The 18,756-nt window shown below is 42.9% G+C and overlaps 1 protein-coding gene across 12 annotated transcripts in view; it reads left to right on the plus strand.

Moving 5' to 3' along the window:
* ITPRID1 (ITPR interacting domain containing 1) overlaps positions 1-18,756 on the plus strand; it is a 347,534-nt gene that overhangs the window by 127,572 nt on the left and 201,206 nt on the right. For all 12 annotated transcript variants that reach the window (XM_075315082.1, XM_075315081.1, XM_075315078.1 and 9 more), the window contains 2 exons: positions 4,288-4,368; positions 6,107-6,309. In XM_075315082.1, the coding sequence (XP_075171197.1) occupies positions 4,288-4,368; positions 6,107-6,309 (284 nt within the window). The remainder of the gene's footprint in view (positions 1-4,287; positions 4,369-6,106; positions 6,310-18,756) is intronic.

The following is an 18,756-nucleotide window of genomic DNA, read 5'->3' on the forward strand; positions in this document are numbered from 1 at the left end:
AACCTGTCAGGTGCAATATGCACCCAGCACTACGAGCAGTTCTGGGTGCATATTGCTAATCCCTGCCTAACAGTCCCTGTATCTAGTAGCATGACCGCTGGGTGTACACATCCCGGCTTCAAACCCATGTCGTGCGAATGACCGAAATTTCAAGATCATGCGCACTGAGCTGAAATCCAGGACTCGGACGCGATGGCAGCAGAAAGGTGAGCGCGACCATCCTCTAATGCTGCGCATTCATTAGCATGTTAGCTCACCCACAGGGACATACTAACATGCTAAGGGGGCGGACTAGCCAGGGGAAGTCACGCCTTTGCGATGAATCGCTGGCCTCATTAGCATATTATAAAAGATCTTTAGAAATACTTTTTCTAAAGATCTCGTTATCTATGCTAGTGTATACAGGGACTGTTAAGCGGGCTTTACACGCTACGACATCGCTAGCAATGTCACGAACGATAGCACCCGCCCACGTCGTTGGCGCGTCACGGGGTGATCGCTGCCATAGTGAACAATATCGCTACGGCGGCGTCACACGCAATTACCTGTTCACCGACGTTGCCGTGGCCACCGTACGATCTCTCCTTTAAGGGGGAGGTTCGTTCGGCGTCACAGCGGCGTCACTAAGTGGCCACCCAATAGAAGCGGAGGGGCAGAGATGAGCGGCCGGAACATCCCGCCCACCTGCTTCCTTCCTCATTGCCGGTGGCCGCAGGTACGATGTTGTTCCTAGTTCCTGCGGTGTCACACATAGCGATGTGTGCTGCCGCAGGAACGACAAACAACCTGCGTTCCAAATGGGGAACGATTTTTTAAAAATGAACGACGTGTACACGACGAACGATTTGACACCTTTTTGCAATCGTTACTGATCGCAAAAAGGTGTCATACACAACAACATTGCTAACAAGGCCAGATGTGCATCACCAACACCGTGACCCCGACGATATCTCGTTAGCGATATCGTTTTGTGTAAATGGGCCTTTAGTTAGGGATTAGCAATATGCACCCAGAACTGCTCGTGGCTCTGGGTGCATATTGCGCCTGACTGGTTTCCTTTAACTAGTAGCTACTGGTGCTTGTATTATATTATATTGTTATATTATTACAGCTATAATGATAAACTAATTAAATTTCTTAGAGAATCCCCTTTAAGAATATTCATTGAAAGCAGCGCTTCATAGAAAGCAATTAGAAGTCATACTGGAATATCTCCCTTTAATATGAGTGCTATTTGTTCTTACAGTAGCGCAGCATTGCAAGGCCGTGTTCTCTGCTGTCCATAAAGACACAGTATTCCCCTATTAGGATAGTTTTCAGAAGGGATGGCTGTGGTAGCTGACAGTCACAAGTCACATCTACGTAACGGCCTTATATTTACATTTTGTACAGACTAACAGGCTTAGGAGATTTCCTTTTTCCAGTGTCTAATTCTTCTTAGCATTTCTACAAAGTACAAACATTTATCACGTAATTATTTTCCTACCATTCCCTTACCTGACACATCATTGACATAAACGAAGCCATACAAAGCCTAACGAATATTTCCTACTTACATGGTGAGACAATTCCTATCAGGTGACCAGTACAGCATACATTAAATCTTGAACCAGAGCATGTAAAGTGTTGGCTTATACTAATACTACACCATTCCTGCTGTGTTTCTGTGCACCTGAACAATGTATTTTGGTTTTACATTCCCACACTTGATATGAGATCTAATTTTGTGTGTGCAAATCTACTCATCCTATGCTAACACATATACATACAGTGGGGAAAAGAAGTATTTGATACTCTGGCGATTTTGCAAGTTTCCCCACCTAGAAAGAATGGAGAGGTCTGTGACTTTTTTTATCGTAGGTACACTTCAACTGTGACAGACAGATTAAAAAAAATCCAGAAAATCACATTATATGATTTTTAAATCATTAATTTGCATTTTATTGCATGAAAATCTCTGTTTTCCGGTACTGGCAGAGCTGCCCCGCTTTCTGACAGTGGCTGCAGCAGATACTGTACATCCGCCTCCCAGTCAAATCAATAAAGGCAAATGTGCAGTACCCATTGCAGTCACTATCAGAAGATGGAGCAGCTTTAGAACTGAGGATTTCCAACCTGCTGCCGCCGCCACAAACAGCTGATCAGCGGGGGTGGCAGGTGTCGGACACCCACCATTCAGATATTGGTGACCTATCCTAACCATAGGCCATCAATGGTAAAGTAGTGGACAATCCCTTTAACAATTACTTTCACCAAAAAGTGTAGAAGCATTCTAAAATAGTCTCCAAAAAATTTACCCAACTGTATTGGCGGATTTATCTACTAGAACCTTGGGTAAAGGTGCCTAATTGGAACTCCAATCTAGGTTTGACTATGAATAGAGATGAAAACATTGTTGGTTTGATCTGTATTCTCATCAGATTTACAAATTTACCAGTTTGTTGAATAAAACTGGAAAATTGATTTGTACATCATTCATTAAAAGTGTGAAACCTGACAAATCATTTTGTCAATGCATTCTTATGGTCAAAACCAATTTGTAAATCAGAAAAATGGTCAGGGTATATTCACATGTGACATAAACAGTGAATATGGATTCTGTTAACCATTTTGTCTCAGATATCTGCATCTCAGCTACCTTTGAACTACACAGTGAACAGTGTACAGGTACACCTTGACATGGTTGGATGGTTTTTCCACTTTCTGATCAAAAACTGTTAACTAGGTAGCTTGCATTTTTAACCTGTATAGTAACATTGCGCTCATGTATTCATTAATCGCAGTGTGCTGACGTGTAGTGTACATATATATCTGTATTAGTCCATTCCACTGGCTAACAGAAATTAACTCATGCAAGCCCAATTACTAACAAGACCACTTGTGGTCGATATCTGAGCTTATCTGTGCACCTCAAAAGCAGCATTGTGTGGAGTGTCTGATTCTGCTGTGTGAACAGTGGCAGAATTAAGGCCCCGTTACACATCGGGGTCACGGAATTTGTGACACACATCCGGCATCATTAGCGACTTCGTTGCGTGTAACAGCTCCAAGAGAGTGTTAACGATCAAACATACTCACCTAATCGTTGATCGTTGACACGTTGTGCATTTTCAAAATCTCATTGGTCGTTGTGGACGTAGGTTGTTCGTCGTTCCTGAGGCAGCACACATCGCTACGTGTGACACCCTGGGAATGACAAACAACAGCTTACCTGCGTCCTCCGGCAACGAGGTGGGCGTGTCGTTTGTGCGGCTGGTCACCGCCCTCTGCTTCTATTGGTTCGCCGCTGTGTGACGTCGCTGTGACGGCGCACGAACCTCCCCCATAAGGAAGATGTTGTTCGCCGCCCACAGCGACGTTGCTAGGAAGGTAAGTACGTGTGAGTACGGGTGTTAGCGATATTGTGCGCCATGGGCATCGATTTACCCATGACGCACAAACGACGGGGGTGGATGCTTTCACGAGCGATATCGCTAGCGATGACGCTGCGTGTAAAGCCCCCTTTAGTCCTGACAATCGGTGAGTTTTGAGCCAGACACCGTGTGACAGTCTCACTCCTTCAAAGATACATTGGAAGAAATACATATTACTTAATTGAGGAAATAGGAAAATTAATTCTTAGGAACAGTTTTGAAATGCAAACACTTAGTGTAGGGTTGGGACATGCTTGCAAAGGCTTATTTTAAGGTTGCGACAGACAGGAGCATTGTTTGCTCTACAACCCATGTTTTTTTAGTTGTCTAATAACCAGAAACTTTACATAGCTCATTAAAAGCATACACATGAAGTTTTTCATGTTTTTTCAACTATTTGTGCAACTTTTTTCTTGACTGCATTTAGCTAAGGCAGGTTACAGTGTCTTCATCAACAATGTATTCTTCAATCTCATCTTTGTCATAAATATCTCTAAAAGGAACCCAATATTTCACAAATAATATATTTTGAAAGTCATGGCTAGAGAATCTGTGTTCCCTGAAGGTTAGCAGCTGATTCACCATCTGTCATAAAGCAGAATACCTTCTGTCTCATTTACAGTATAATTAGCATTTGCTAACACCTAACACCTTTATTCTCACACCTACAATATGCTACCATATTTTGTTTTCCAAAGTAAGATGCTGAGGCTTGAATTAGACACATATATTTTTTTCATTCTTCTCTAAAAAAATTTTTATTACAGTTAATTTAAGCGTAAATGAATGAAAAACAAATGAAAATGATTGTTCAGGAGAATCAATGTGATGTATGACTACAATTAATTTATGCTTGTGTATTTGTCTTTTCTAGCTCTCTACATAATTATATAGAAACATTTCCAACATCAAAAAGAAATGGAACCATTCAAACCGCTCCAAGTATTCCTACAAGGTTCGTTCCTCCATAGTCTTATGTTTAGAATAGCATATTATTACTAGTTATGATAATGATGCCTTCTTACTTAAGCTACATGCTGGTATGCTCAATTAAGAATCCTACTGTATTTACAACCATCAGCCTTTGGCTGGACTCACACGAGCGTATGGCATCCGATGCGAGAGCATCGGATGCGATATGCTAATGTCCCCCGGCTCAGGCTCTGCTGCGAGCGTGAGCCGAGTGTCATGCGACTGTAACCCGATCTTGCGATCGGGTCACAGCTGTGAAGCTGAGTGCAGGCGCTGCGGAGGAGAGGGAGGGGTTAATCCTCCCATCTCCTCCACTGTCAGCCTGTGCGTATATCGCACTGCACTGGGATAACATCCGAGTGCAGTCCGATGTATCTCTCGCATCCATTCACTTGAATGGGTGCGAGAGATACGGCGGTAGCAGCAAGACGCAGCATGCTGCCGCTTTTCTCGCATCCAGAATCTGGATGCGAGAAAAGCTGACCAACAGCTCAAGCTCATTGCCTAACATTGGTCAGAGTGCAATGCGAGAATTTCTCGCATTGCACTCGTCCGATTTTCACGCTCGTGTGAGCGTACCCTTAACATTAAAACCACCTGCATAGTATTGTGTGGATTCTCCCGGTGCCACCAAAACATCTCCACATCTCTCTCTGACCTATGTAGACATTGACTTCACAAGGTCTCCCAAAATGGCATGTGGCATATGCCAGCAGATCCTTTACATTCTGGAAATTATGACATGGAATCTCCATGGATGAGACTTGTATTCCCAGAAAGTCCCACAAATACCCATTTGGATTGAGATCTTTGGAGTTTGGAGGTTAATTCAACACCCAAACTTTTCTCAAATTAGTCCCAGGAAATTTTTGTTCTGTGACAGGAAAGAAAATCTGCCAAATGAGGCAACTGTCATTAGAGCATACCGTGACATCTAAATGTTTGGGCACTCCTAGACAAAATTACTGTTATTGTGAACAAGTAAGCAAGTTAAAGATTACATTACAGTATCTCTAAAAGGCATAACTTTAAAGATGACACATTTCCTTTGTAATTTAGGTCCCCAAAAATATTTCCATCTTTAACGCTTTTAAATTAACAAAGAATGGAAAATTAAGCATGGTTAGTATCTAATAGCACCCCTTTGGCAAGTATCATAGCTTGTAAATACTTTTTGTAGCCTGCCCAAGTCTTTCAATTCTTGTTTGAGGGATTTTCATCCATTCTTCCTTGGAAAAAAGTCTTCCAGTTCTGTGAGATTCCTGGCTCATCTTGCATACACTGCTCTTTTGAGGTCTAGCCACAGATTTGTAATGATGTTCACATCAGGGGACTGTGAGGGCCATTTTCAAAATGGCAGCTGACGGAGGAGCATATGACCAGACCTGTCCATCCCCCACTCCAATTTAACAACACTGCATGTTAGAAAGATTCCTTCCAGTTTTGAGAAGCTTCATGGATAGGTCTAATCACATGCTCCATAAACTGCCATTGTGAGAACAAGAGAGCTTTGCAGTCTGTGAGGAAGGTTGTTCTGAGAAGTGCAGGTGGAGAACCTGAAATACTTATATATTAGGAAGTACAAATAAATTATGTGCCAAACATTTGTGAAAATAAAGATAAGTGGCCATCTCTTCTTTAAAGATTCACTGCTGTATAAAACTATAAATCAAGTACAGAGAGAAAAGTAAATTATGACATTTACATGCTTTTCCTTACAGTATCTCAGACATGCTGAAACGCTGTGAGGCAGATCCAGTGGATCTTCTCATTGATCTTGGATTTGGTGTTGATGAACCCGATATCTGTAATAAAATTCCTTCCCGTTTTATCATGACACCTTCTGAGGCCAGAGGAATTAATACTCGAGTGTTTTTAGAAGCACAGAAAAAGCGTATGGAAATTGAGAATCCTAATTTATGTGGTAAGTGCGTGGTGAAAGAGTTCCTTTATTACATAGATATTTACAAAGAAAGGCTAGCTGCACACAAGATGCAGACACAGACAGAAGAGGGTCTGTGGCGCCCCTGACCTGGTCAGGCACCACTGAGTACTGCACCCATGCTGGGGACAGTACAATACAGGTAATCCAGAAGGCTGACCGAGGTGTGACTACACAGGCGCATAGTGATCAGGTCTCACACATGTACCTATGAGAGGACCCCTGGGGATCCCAGGAGGGGGAAAAGCCTTCACCTCCACTGGAATAGTGGAGGGGGCCAAAAGCCTCCATCTCCTCTCAAGGGGTGTGGTAAGAGAATCTGGTTGCTAGGTGGCGTAGGCAGGCACAAAAGGGAAAAGAGAAGGAGGAGTAAACAGTCGGCAGCAGAGTGTGGAGGAGTGAGGAGCATGGAAGTGGAGCTCAGACAGGTGCAGCAGTGAAGGTCCCAGATGTGAGCCGGTTCAGAGCAGAGTCCAGGGAGCTCCGAGGAGAGCTGACCCCTTCCCCTGGGCTGCTGTAGTCTGACAGCGTCCGCGCAGTGGCTACCGACGGGGGAGAACGGTCACCTAGGAGTGCTACCCGAAACCCATCTCCAGCTAGAGAGAGAGCACAGAGTGGGAAGTAAGGAGACTGCTAGGGAGAACCAGGCCCAAACGGGCGGCAGATCCCGGAGCGGGGATAGATCCACCTTTCCTTGCTAAACCTGCCGGTGTGGGGCCCTCAAAGCCCACACCACAACACCACAAAAGCCGCAGCCACGTAGCCACAGTTAGGGCCCATAGCTCACAGGAGGCAAGCAGCTGGAATGATCTGGCCCAGGCAACAAGCAAACGGCAAACGAAGGGGAGTGAGGCTTCAGCAACTTCCCTGGGTGACCCCCATAGGGACTAAAAGTCGGGGTCACCCCAAACCACCAAGGGCTAAGGAAGGCGAGTTGGTAGTCACCATCAGAAGTCAGCCTGAAGGATACCTGGTTCCAGCCTGGTTTATCCCAGCTACGCCCGGGTTACTCACCCTGCCACCTGAAGTGAGTAAAAACCCTGAAAGACATTCTGCCTGTGTGGAGTTATTCTGCGCCTTGTGGTTCTACGCACCTACACAGGGCCCTGGGGCTTGCCTCACTCTCAGGAGGCTATTCCAACTAACTGCACTCACCATCAGCCCCAGGCGTCCCTCAACCTGCAGTGGCGGTCCCTACTGGCCGCAATACTGAGAGTGGCGTCACGACAAGAAGAAGATCTCTTACCTGTGACAAGATCCAGCCGAGTGGAGTCCCTGAAGGTAATGCACCGACACAACACCTGTGGGGCTTCACAGGTCTCTGTGCAAAAACAATATATATTGATCTTTGGAGTTCAGTAGCTCATTATAATGTACAATTCCACCTGCTTTAGAAAAGTGAGCCCCATTATCTCTGGAGCCTCTGTATGGCTGCACAGGTAAAACCAATAATATATGTGCCCCTGGTGCGCACATTATTTATGCACTTAGCCTATAGTACACTGTTTCCATGATTTTGGGGGCTTTTTAGAGTATGATTAAAATTGAATCTCTACTTTAACAACAAGCCCTAGCTGCAGTTTTATAAGGAAGTGTCCAAGCAGCTAAAAAAAAAGTTAAAGATTACAGCAGGACTGTTCATCAAAGAAAGCAGACATCCCCAGAAGAAATACAAAAACCAGGATAATTGTGGTATACTCCGCGCTGCTGTAGAAAGAATCACTCCAAATAATAAATGCATAGAATAAACCATCACCATTGCTTTTATTATTTGGAGTGATTCTTTGTACAGCAGCGCGGAGTGTTACGAGGGGGACCCGGGGAACCGTGCCAAGATGGTGAAGAGGCAGCTTCCGCCGGTCAAGGTCCACTGTGCGGTGTAGGGGACCGCTGCTATGGTCGTTAGAGAGTGAGCGGGTTGTTGCTGACGATCGTTTGTTACGTAACAGACGATCTGCGTACACCGGCTCGCCCTAACCCGTGAGGGTTGTATGGGACGGGGCTTACAGGTCAGTGCACTTGTTGCACGAAGAAGCACAGTGGCGCCCACGCACGTGTGCCCAAACGGAAGTCACGTAAACGTGGCAAGAGGGTAGCACAGCGGTGCCCGCGCACGTGTGCTTCAATGACAAGGTGAGTCCAAGGAGGTCCTGAGGAGCTCACCGAAGGCAGGGACATGACCTGCAAAACAAGGTGCTGCCGGAGCACCAAGGACAAAGTCCACAAGAAGACAATAATGCCAGTACAGCGGCGTAGCAGCACACTGCCAGTCCTCCAACAAAAGAGGACGGTCATGTGCCGCCATATTGGAAAGCGGGGCTTTTAAGGAGGCGCAGCTCCACCCAAAGGCGGGCGCGAGGCGGGCACGAGGCGAAGATTTGAAGGATTTGACCCAATCGGAATCCACGATGTCCCAGCCAGGCCAATCAAGGTTCACCATATCACCAGCCTCGTCATCAAGCCGTGTGATGTCAGTGGGCGAATCAAAACCTGCCACGTGGTGCACATGCTCATTCTCCTGCCTCTGAGACATAGAGGCTGGATCTGTAGCTTTACAAGATGCAGGGATAACGAGATTCTTGCTGCTTCCCTGAGTAGCTATCCTCTGCACATTGTATAGTCTTCTGGACCTTTGGCGCTGCTGAGTAGGAGGGCTTGTGGCAGGCAAGGAATGGGAGACCACATCATTCCTTGCAACAGGGGAGCTATGTAGTCTCCTAGACCTTTGGTGCTGCTGAGCAGGAAGGCTCATGGCAGGCAAGGAATGGGAGACCACATCATTCCTTGCAACAGGGAAGCCATGAGGTGTAACAGTGGAGTATACCACAATTATCCTGGTTTATGTATTGCTTCTGCCTTTGGCACGTGGGATTGACTGTAGATGTTAAATGTCTCTATACTGGTTGTGAGTCTCACAACCTTTCCAGGTGAGCGCTTTTCCTATTAAAAAGTCACCATATTTTACACTGGTAAGACCCTATTGCACTCCTTATATCCACAGCTTTTTCCTATGCCCAGAAGAAATCAGACACCCCAAATAGAAAGCAGAAACCCTCTCCCCACTAAAAAAAAGAAAAATTGCACTCACAAGACGTCAAACAGTTACAGTTGACAAGTGACAATGCTGGATGATCTCTCACACAGAGATCTGAGTCGCTGTCAGGTCCCTCACCATTCCAGCTGCGTTGCGCTGCAACTCTCACAAACAGATCGGGTACTAGTATCATTCCACACATGTGATACTGCATCCAGTGACCAGGGGGAAGTCAATTGCAGGAGGATCTGATAGCAATGCAGATTTGTATTTGACAGACCATTCATCTGCCAGCTCTAATTGTTTTGGGGACTGGTAAGTGTGATTCTTTTAGTGGGTGTCTGATTTCTTTTTGGGGTAAACTCTACAGTATATTAAGAATAATTTAGGCAGGTAATTTAAACCTTTGTAAATATGGTATGTACCCACCATTATAGGACTGGTTCTGCACCACGAAAATAGCAGATCAGATAAGAAAATGTGCATCTGAACCAGCCTGTCGGGTGGCTTGAAGCTCTATCCCAAGGCTCTATGTGGTCACCTTCCAGCGGATTCTTGTGCGAAGTTGGCTTTGGTACTAGATGTGTCCTCAGCCTCTGGTTTTACTAGTGGAGCACGTTGGTTCTTCTCCTCTAGTCTAGGGACCAGTGACTTATCTGCAGCCAAGTCCTTCCACTCCGTTGCTGTATGTGGAATGAGGCCACAGGAGTATGGCACACTTCCCGTAGTCTCTTGGACCCCTTCTGTCTTGCACCTGGGTCGAGCTGCACTAGCTCCAGACTACAGGCCTTCACTCCTCCACTGCTCCTTCCAACTGTCTGACATTACAATTTCAACTCCACTCCCAGGCCTGTCGGATTGGGGGGAGGGAGGAACCATCACCAGTGGTGGCTATACATTGCTTTAATGGAACCAAGCCCTAACCCTGACCTGGTGGAGAGCTGCTAATTGAGGTGTTGTGTGTTTTGTGTGCATACCAGTGGATGACCTCCTCCATACCCAGGATGGGATACCACACCTCTGGCTGAGGTGCAGTACCTCTGTGACGACTGAAGCTTCAGTGGCGCCACACAAACTTTCTGTCAACACTGCAATGAAATGAAACACTATAGCAGGAGACCCCACAAGGACGCCACTGCTGAAACGTAGACATAAAAATACTAACCTGCAGTTTGCCAAAATTTACATGAGTAAGCCAAAATCCTGGGAAAGCATTTTGTGGAGAGAAACTGAAACTGATAGAGCTTTTTGTTAAAGTACATCAGTCTACTTTTTACTGAAAACTGAATGAGGCCTAGAAGAAAAGAACACAGTACAGTGGTACCTCAGTTTTCGTCAATAATCCATCCGAAAACAAATTGATGAAAACTGAAACTAATGAAAACCGAAGCAATCATTTCCATAGAAATCAATTTAAATCCAATTAATTTGTTCTCCATACTCCAAAATACAGACCAAAAACCCATTTTATAGAGAAAAAAGATGTTTAATAGTACAAACAATAATAAGTGGAATAGCCTGAATATAAAAACTAATCCTAATCTTTAAATGCCAACAATTAGGATGGGCTTTACAGATACAGTACTATACTGCATTGTATCATTTTTTGGAAAATGAATCCCCCTCCATAGGCAAGGCACTATCTGAGGTCACTTGCCTACCTGATCTTTTGGCACTAGGACCATGGTTCAGAGGCAGTGGACCTATGACGCACAAGAAAGCTGTCTAAAGAAGTCTGTCTCTGCTGTCTCTTTAAGATTTGCCTAAAATGGGCTAAGACAAATCATTAAACAAGTTGCAGACACGGCCTGCAACAGCTTTGTCAGGGTGATTTTCTCCACAAACCCTTGAACCTTACTCCACATGGAAAAGATGTCCTTAATCTCTGAAGAAGGCACATTCTCCCCTGTCTCTCCCTCTTCAGCTGAAGCAACTTCTTCATCTGCTGTCTGTTGCACTTCTAGTTGAAGGTCTTGCAACTCTTCAGTGGTGAGTTCTTCACTGTGGTCATCCACTAACTATTCCACATACTCACCATTGACCTCCAAACCCATGGATGGATGTCCCCAAATCAACAACTGACAGCACCACATGTGTAGGGTCATTAGAGGAAGGCTCAAATCCTTCAAAATCTCTCTCAAGGACACATCCTGTCCATAATTTCTTCCAGGCAGATGTCAAGGTGCTGGATGTCACTACCTACCTAAGCTTTATCTATGAGGCTAATGCAGTTGAGAGTGTTGAAATGTTTTTTACACAACTCTCTTAAGGACAATTCTGTATCTGATGTCACCTCAAAGCACCTTTGAAACATTGGTTTTGTGTACAGTTTCTTAAAATTTGAAATGATATTCTGGTCCATGGGCTGGATGAGAGGTGTGGTATTAGAGTGCAAGAACTTCACTGTAATGAAACTGAACTCCTTCAATAATGTGTCTTCCAAACCAAGAGGATGTGCAGGAGCATTGTCCATTAGTAGGAGGCACTTAAGGGGCAACTGATTATCCTGGAGGTATTTTTTCACACTTGGGAAAAACACTTCATTCATTCACTCAATGAAAATTGCCCTTTTGACCCATGCCTTCTTGTTTGCCCTCCACATCACACACAATTTACTTTTAATCACATTATTTCTGCTAAACACTCTAGGAGTTTCTGAATGGTACACTAGTAATGGCTTCAGTTTGAAATCAACACCTGCATTAGCATAAAACAAAAGAGTTAGCCTATCTTTTATAGGCTTATGCCCTGGCAGTGGTTCTTCCTGCTATGTAATGAATGTCCTCTTTGGCATTTTTTTTCCAAAAGAGGCCAGTTTAATCAAAGTTAAAGACTTGTTGAGGGATGAATCCATCAGCCGCTATGTAATCTTTGAATTCGGTCTCAAATGTTTCTGCCCCAGACTTGTATGAACTCGCAGCTTTGCTATGCCTAGTAACACGGTGTATGCCAGTGCGCTTCTTGAATTTATCAAACCAGCCTCTGCTGGCCTTAAAACCACTAACTGCACTAGCACTTGTCCCAGGCTTTTTCTTAATAAGATCAGCATATAGCAGTCTGGCCTTTTCACATATGATGGCCTCCAAAACAGAATCGCCATATAACTGGTTTTGATTGATCCAGATTAATAAAAACTGTTTAACCTCTTCAATTGCTTGCGATCTCTGTTTTAGTATATTTATGCCTTTTGCTACATTAGCCTCCTTTATTCCTTCCTTTTTTGCCATGATGGAACTTGTTGTGGATGGTGACTTCCCATATATGCAGCCTAGTACAGCAATCTTAATTCCACTGTCAAATTTTCCAAAAATTGCCTTCTTCAACTCTAACGTGTTCCTGGCCTTCTTCTTCAAAGGGCTGCCAGCCCTGGAAACTTTCTTTGGTCCCATGATGGACATACAAGGAAGAGGTTAACTAATTAGCCAACTGATTAGCAAGAGACAGACCTACAGGGACATAACTTACATTTTAAAATGCAGGCTGATGCTCACACCACGCAACACTGAGCAGGAGAATGCGCGATTCGCCTTTTGCAGTAGCAAACTTAGCAGCGTGGTCACGTGGGCATGCAGACGAAGTCAGATGAAATCCGAAGCAACCGACGATAACCAAGACAAATTTTCTACCGAAAAATTTGACAAAATCCGTAACCGGAAATAACCAATGTCAATGAAAACCGAGGTATTACTGTACATACAATTACGTATGGTGGCGGTTCAAAGATGTTTTTGGTTGCTGCCTTTGGTATTAGCTGTGTGCAAGGCATCATGAATTCTGGAAATTGTAAAATAATTTTGGGTTGCAATATAGTGCCTAGTATTAGAAAGCTGGGTTTGCATCCTAGGTCATGGGTCTTCAGGAAGGTAAATGACCCCAAACATACTTCAAGAAACCCCCAGAAATGGATGAAAGGAAAGCGTGATATGAGTTTTAAAGTGGCCAGCAATGAGCCCAGATCTAAATCCTCTTGAACAACTGTGGAGAGATCTTAAAATTGCTTTTGGGAGAAGGAGCCCTTAAAATATGAGAGACCTGGAGTATTTTGCAAAAAAAGAGTGGTCCGAAATTCCAGTTGAGAGAAGTAAGAAACTTTTTTGATGGTTATAGGAAGCGATTGATTGCAGTTGTTTATTCCAAAGCGTATGTAACCATATATTAAGTTGAGGGTGTCAACAATTTTGTCCTGCCCATTTTTTGAATTTTGTGTGCAACTATATACAATTCGCCTTTTATTCTCTATTTTTTATGTTGTCCAAAACAGACAAAGGAAATAAACATACTGTATGTATAAAAAAAACATGTATAATTGCAGTAATTTTCTGGGCTTTATTTTCTGCTATAATTTCAAGGGTGCCAACATATTTGGCTATGAGTGTAAGCATACAATTAATGAAGTTCCTTCTGAAAATTATAACCGAAAATTTATAAGAATCCACAGTGCCAAATCTACACCAAATGTGTCCAATCTTCCCTTTGAGTTCTTTATGGAAAACAAAGAAGCATGTAATATAAAAAAAAATCTAATGTATTATAAAAAAAATCCACTAATTTTTACCTCCTGAATTGATGTCCGTTCCCGTGTTACCACTGCAGCTATCCATACACTTTAGAGGTCACAAGGGAAGAGGCATTATTGCAGGAGGGTAAGTACATTTCTGCTCAAAAGTTTACATACCCCGGCAGATTTTTAATGTCGTGGCCTTTTTTCAGAGAATATGAATGATAACACAAAAACTTTTTTTCCATTCATTGTTAGTGGTTGGCTGAAGCCATTTATTGCTCATCTATTGTGTTTTCTCTTTTTATATCATAATGAGAAGTAACATGGCACTCCCAGAATGAGTTGAAAGGTATATTTATTTATGTGCGTAACAGAGTGCGTAGCAGAGAACGTTTTCGGTCCAACATGGACCTTCCTCAGTAGCAATGTATATAGAAACAGATAATGTGGATGAAATAAAATAAAAAAATACAAAAAATAAGATCGTATACAACATGGAGGAAAAATTCATACAAGTAGTTAAAGGACTAATATTCCATGCATGTGTAATCAATACAGTATTCACAAAATTTCATATTGAGTCAAAGAAGTATACAATAAATGTGAAAAGGAAAAAAAAGGAAACAAAAAGGAAGGAGAGAAAGAAAAGAAAAGAGCAAAAGAAGGGAGGATCAAAGGAGGAGAAGGCGGGAGATACTAGAGAGGAGGATTAAAAAGAGGCATATATGTATGTGATATATATGTATGTAGAGGATAAAAGGAACAGATATCCAGCAAAAGTTATTTAGATTGAAAGATTGAGAGTAAGACTGAATGAGATATGTCAGATGAGTGTCATATAAATATGGACATCGGAGATGTAGGATGTGGTATGTGGCAGTGTAACTGAATGAAATGTGGAGAAATAAAAAAAAGTGTTGCATGGATATGAGCATCAGAGATATAGGATGTAGTATGTAGCAGTGTAATTAAATGGTATATATAATATGTAAGTAGATGTAGAGAAACATTGATTGGAAAAGGAGGGTATGTATCTTGAGAGAGACATATAAGAAGGGGAGGGCAGGTATGAAAAAGGAATGTAGCAAAGTCTAGAGACATGGGAGGGAAAAAAGGGAAATAGAGGAGTGTGCAGAGAGCAGCTCAGAGAACAGGAAGACAAAAACAAGGGAAAAAGGAAAAAACGTGCTTAAATAAGGTGAGGACGCCATTTTGCTTACCATACAATAGAGAGAACGTAGCGTGGGCTGTCAGGCGCGGAATCAACCACTGCATGGGGGCTGCCATGACAGTGGCCGGACGGCCGGATTAAATAGGAGTGGTAATTTGTTGTTGGGCGGTGCTTGCGAGCAGCGTGGAGCCACGCGTGCGCAGTAGAGGCCATATACTTGAACGCGCTGACTGCGCTGAACAGCGCATGTGTGCAGTCTTCATGCGGCAGAGAAATCTAGGTGCTTGGGACAAGCGCTACAATACGCATGCGTTGGGAGATAGAATGTGAAGATTAACTAATGGAACACTGGGCATGCATGAAGTTCTTAGTGCTGGCAGATATGTTAGTTGGAGAGTAAATCCACAGTGTTCTATGTTGCTAGAGGCAAACAGGTGCCTAAAGGAGTTTCTGGATTGCGCTTATCTGTCAGGTTGTAATAAAAGAACACTGGGCATGCCTGTGACTTTCTGTGCTGGCAGAAAACCGCTGGTTTATGGATTCTGTGACTTTAGGTGAGGATGGTAGGCGAGCAATAGGAGAACAGTAGAGGCCACAGGATAAGATCAATATTTTTTCTAGAAGAAAGAAGAAGGAGTTAGAGGATGATCATGCAAAAATATACAAAATTGCAATAAGTCATTTACATACATGGGAAATCACAGAAAGGACTGAAGTTCATACTCCCGATTACGACCTCCGGGGGCTAGGGTACTGAGTTCATGAATCCAATAGGCTTCTCTTTTATTGAGAAGTTTAATCATGTCGCCACCTCTCCTGGGGATGTCAACATGATCAATGACCTGGAACTTTAATTGTGAAATAGTGTGTCGGGCATTTTTGAAATGATAGGGAATGGGTAGAAGAAGATTCTCACATCTGATAGTTGACTTGTGTTTGGATATGCGGTCCTCTATATGTTTGGTGGTTTCGCCCACATATAGGAGACCACAAGGGCATTTGATGATATAGATCACATTTATTGACTTACATGTAAAGTAATTTCGTATATGGTATCTTGCACCAGTATGGGTTGTAGAAGCAGTCACCTTTTTGGACGTTGTTGCATTGGGGCAACAAAGGCACGGAAAGGTTCCAAGTTTAGGTATACCTAGCAATCTTTGTTTAGGAGTTTTTTTTGAATAGGACCCATGTCTGCTCTGATAAATCTATCTTTTATATTTGGTGGTCTTTTGTAGCAGGGTAAAAAGGGTATCTTAAATTCAGGAATATTGGGTTATCCTTGTGTCAAAATGTGCCAGTTTTTGCGTATTGTTTTATGAATTTTGAAAGCAAAAGGATGGAACGTATGTGAAAAGGGTATCCTTTTCTCATTTTTCTTAGTAGTGTTGCTGGTATAATTTTGGCTGCTGTCTAATAGTGGTAACGGGTAACCCCTGGCAGAGAATTTGTTGTGCATCTCTTGTAATCTCAGACTTAGAGTATCCTTATCAGATACTATCCGTTTAACCCTTTGAAACTGAGATATGGGAATGGATCTCTTAATGGACATGGGATAATGACTGGAAAAATGGAGAAGGGTATTTTTATCTGTGTTTTTGATGAATAGATCTGTGGACAGATTCCCCTCGGGATCTTTAAGAACAGTTGTCCAAAAAATTGATTTTGTGTAAATCATGCTGTAGGGTAAAATTAGACCTGGCAAAGCTGTATTGAGGTGTCCAAAGAAAACATGAAGGGCTCCAACGGGACCCTCCCATACGCAAAAAAACATTGTCTATGTTTCTCTTCCAAACTGGACAGTAGTTTTGGAATAGTGGATTGGAATAAACCACTTCATCTTCAAATTTGGTCATGTAGCTATTTGCGTAAGGGGGAGCCACGTTAGAGCCCATCGCGGTGCCCTGTATCTGGACGTAGTAATTATCCCCAAAGAGGAAGTAGTTCTCTTTCAGAGCCAATGTCAGTAAGTCGAGACATAAAGATATAACAGACTGGTCAAAGTGATGTAGGGTAAGGAGGTCCGACTCCTTAATTGCAGAAATACCAGCGTCATGCGGTATGCTGGTGTATAAATTAGCCACATCCATTGTTACTAGTAGTGCCTCTCTGTTGATCTGTCCTAAATCACTGATAGTCTGTAAAAATGTACCAGCGTCAAGGAGGAAGGATTTGGTGGTCTTAATTAAAGGAGTTAGAATTTTTTCTAAGAAAATCCATAAAGGAGAGAGAACAGAATCTGAGCCTGCCACTATAGGTCTCCCCGGTGGATTGTCCAATCGTTTGTGGACTTTGGGTAGTATGTACATAACTGGGGTGATGGGATTAGATTTGATAAGAAAATCTACTGTCTTGGAGTCAATTGTACCTAGATGTAGATGGTATGAAAGGGTATTCCCGATTTTCTTAGTCAATGACGGTAAGGGATTACAAGTTAATTTTGTATAGACCTGAACATCGCTGAATTGTCGGTCTACTTCCCTAATGTAGTCAACCTTATTCATTATCACCACAGCCCCGCCTTTGTCGGCCGGTTTTATAATGAGATCCTTATTAGATAAGTCGTTCAATGATTGACGATCCAGAGAAGAGAGATTGTTGTGGTAATGAATTTTGCCCATATTTATGTCATGCCGTAGTTGTTGAAAATCAGACTTAACAAAATCAATAAAGGCTTCAACAGGTGGAGTACCAAAAGCAGGACGATACATGCTCTTGGATTCCACGTCTTGTCTTTTTCTTCGTCCTGCATGTCCGCCTCTTGGACCTAAAAAAGGAGCCTGGTGGCTTGTGGATGGGCCCCTGCGCTCGCTGTCTGTGCTTGAATTGGAGTACTCTGATAGTAACCGTCTGGATTGATAGCGGAATTTTGAGGTGGAGTAGTTGTCCTGCCATCTGTAGACTCTCCCTTGGCTGTAATCATCCGCATCCCGAATAAATTTGCTGCATTTTCTATTTTCAAGATCTTTTTTGTGTTGTTCCAAATTATTTAGTATTTTGTGTTTGAGGTTGTTAAATTCTTCTTCTGTGGCAATTCAATGTTCCTTATGCGTTCTTTGGTATTTTTGATATCTTTCTGTAGATAAATCGACCATCAGCGTCATATCATAATGACAACCAAAAACATCTAAATGACCCTGATCAAAAGTTCACATACCCCAGTTTTTAATACTGTGTATTGCCCCCTTTAACACAAATGACAGCTTGAAGTCTTTTGTGGTAGTTGTGGATGAGGCTTTTTGTTTTCTCAGATCGTAAAGCTTCTTGGCAATTCTGCTTGGAAAAAAGTCTCCAGTTCCTGTAAATTCCTGGGCTTTCTTGCATGAACTGCCCGCTTGAGTTCTCCCCAGAGTGGCTGAATGATATTGAGGTCAGGAGACTGAGATGGCCACTTAAATCATAATGACAACCATAAAAACCTCTGTTTTTGTAATGTGTGTGTGCATGAAAACTAAGTGAGTTTCTGGGATCCAGACAGACTCTTGCATCTTTCATCCAGCCCTTGACATTTCTGGATTATGAGTCATGGGGAAAACAAAAAAACTGTCAGTGGATCTACGGCACAAGTTAGTTGAACTGTATAAAACAGGAAAGGGATACAAAAAGATATCCAAGGAATTGATAATGCCAGTCAGCAGTGTTCAAACTGTGATTAATAAATGGAAAATCAGGGGCTCTGAAACACCAAACCACGATCAGGTAGACCAACAAAAATTTTGGTCA

Source organism: Anomaloglossus baeobatrachus, chromosome 6 (assembly GCF_048569485.1).
Source record: "Anomaloglossus baeobatrachus isolate aAnoBae1 chromosome 6, aAnoBae1.hap1, whole genome shotgun sequence".
Taxonomy (NCBI): domain Eukaryota; kingdom Metazoa; phylum Chordata; class Amphibia; order Anura; family Aromobatidae; genus Anomaloglossus; species Anomaloglossus baeobatrachus.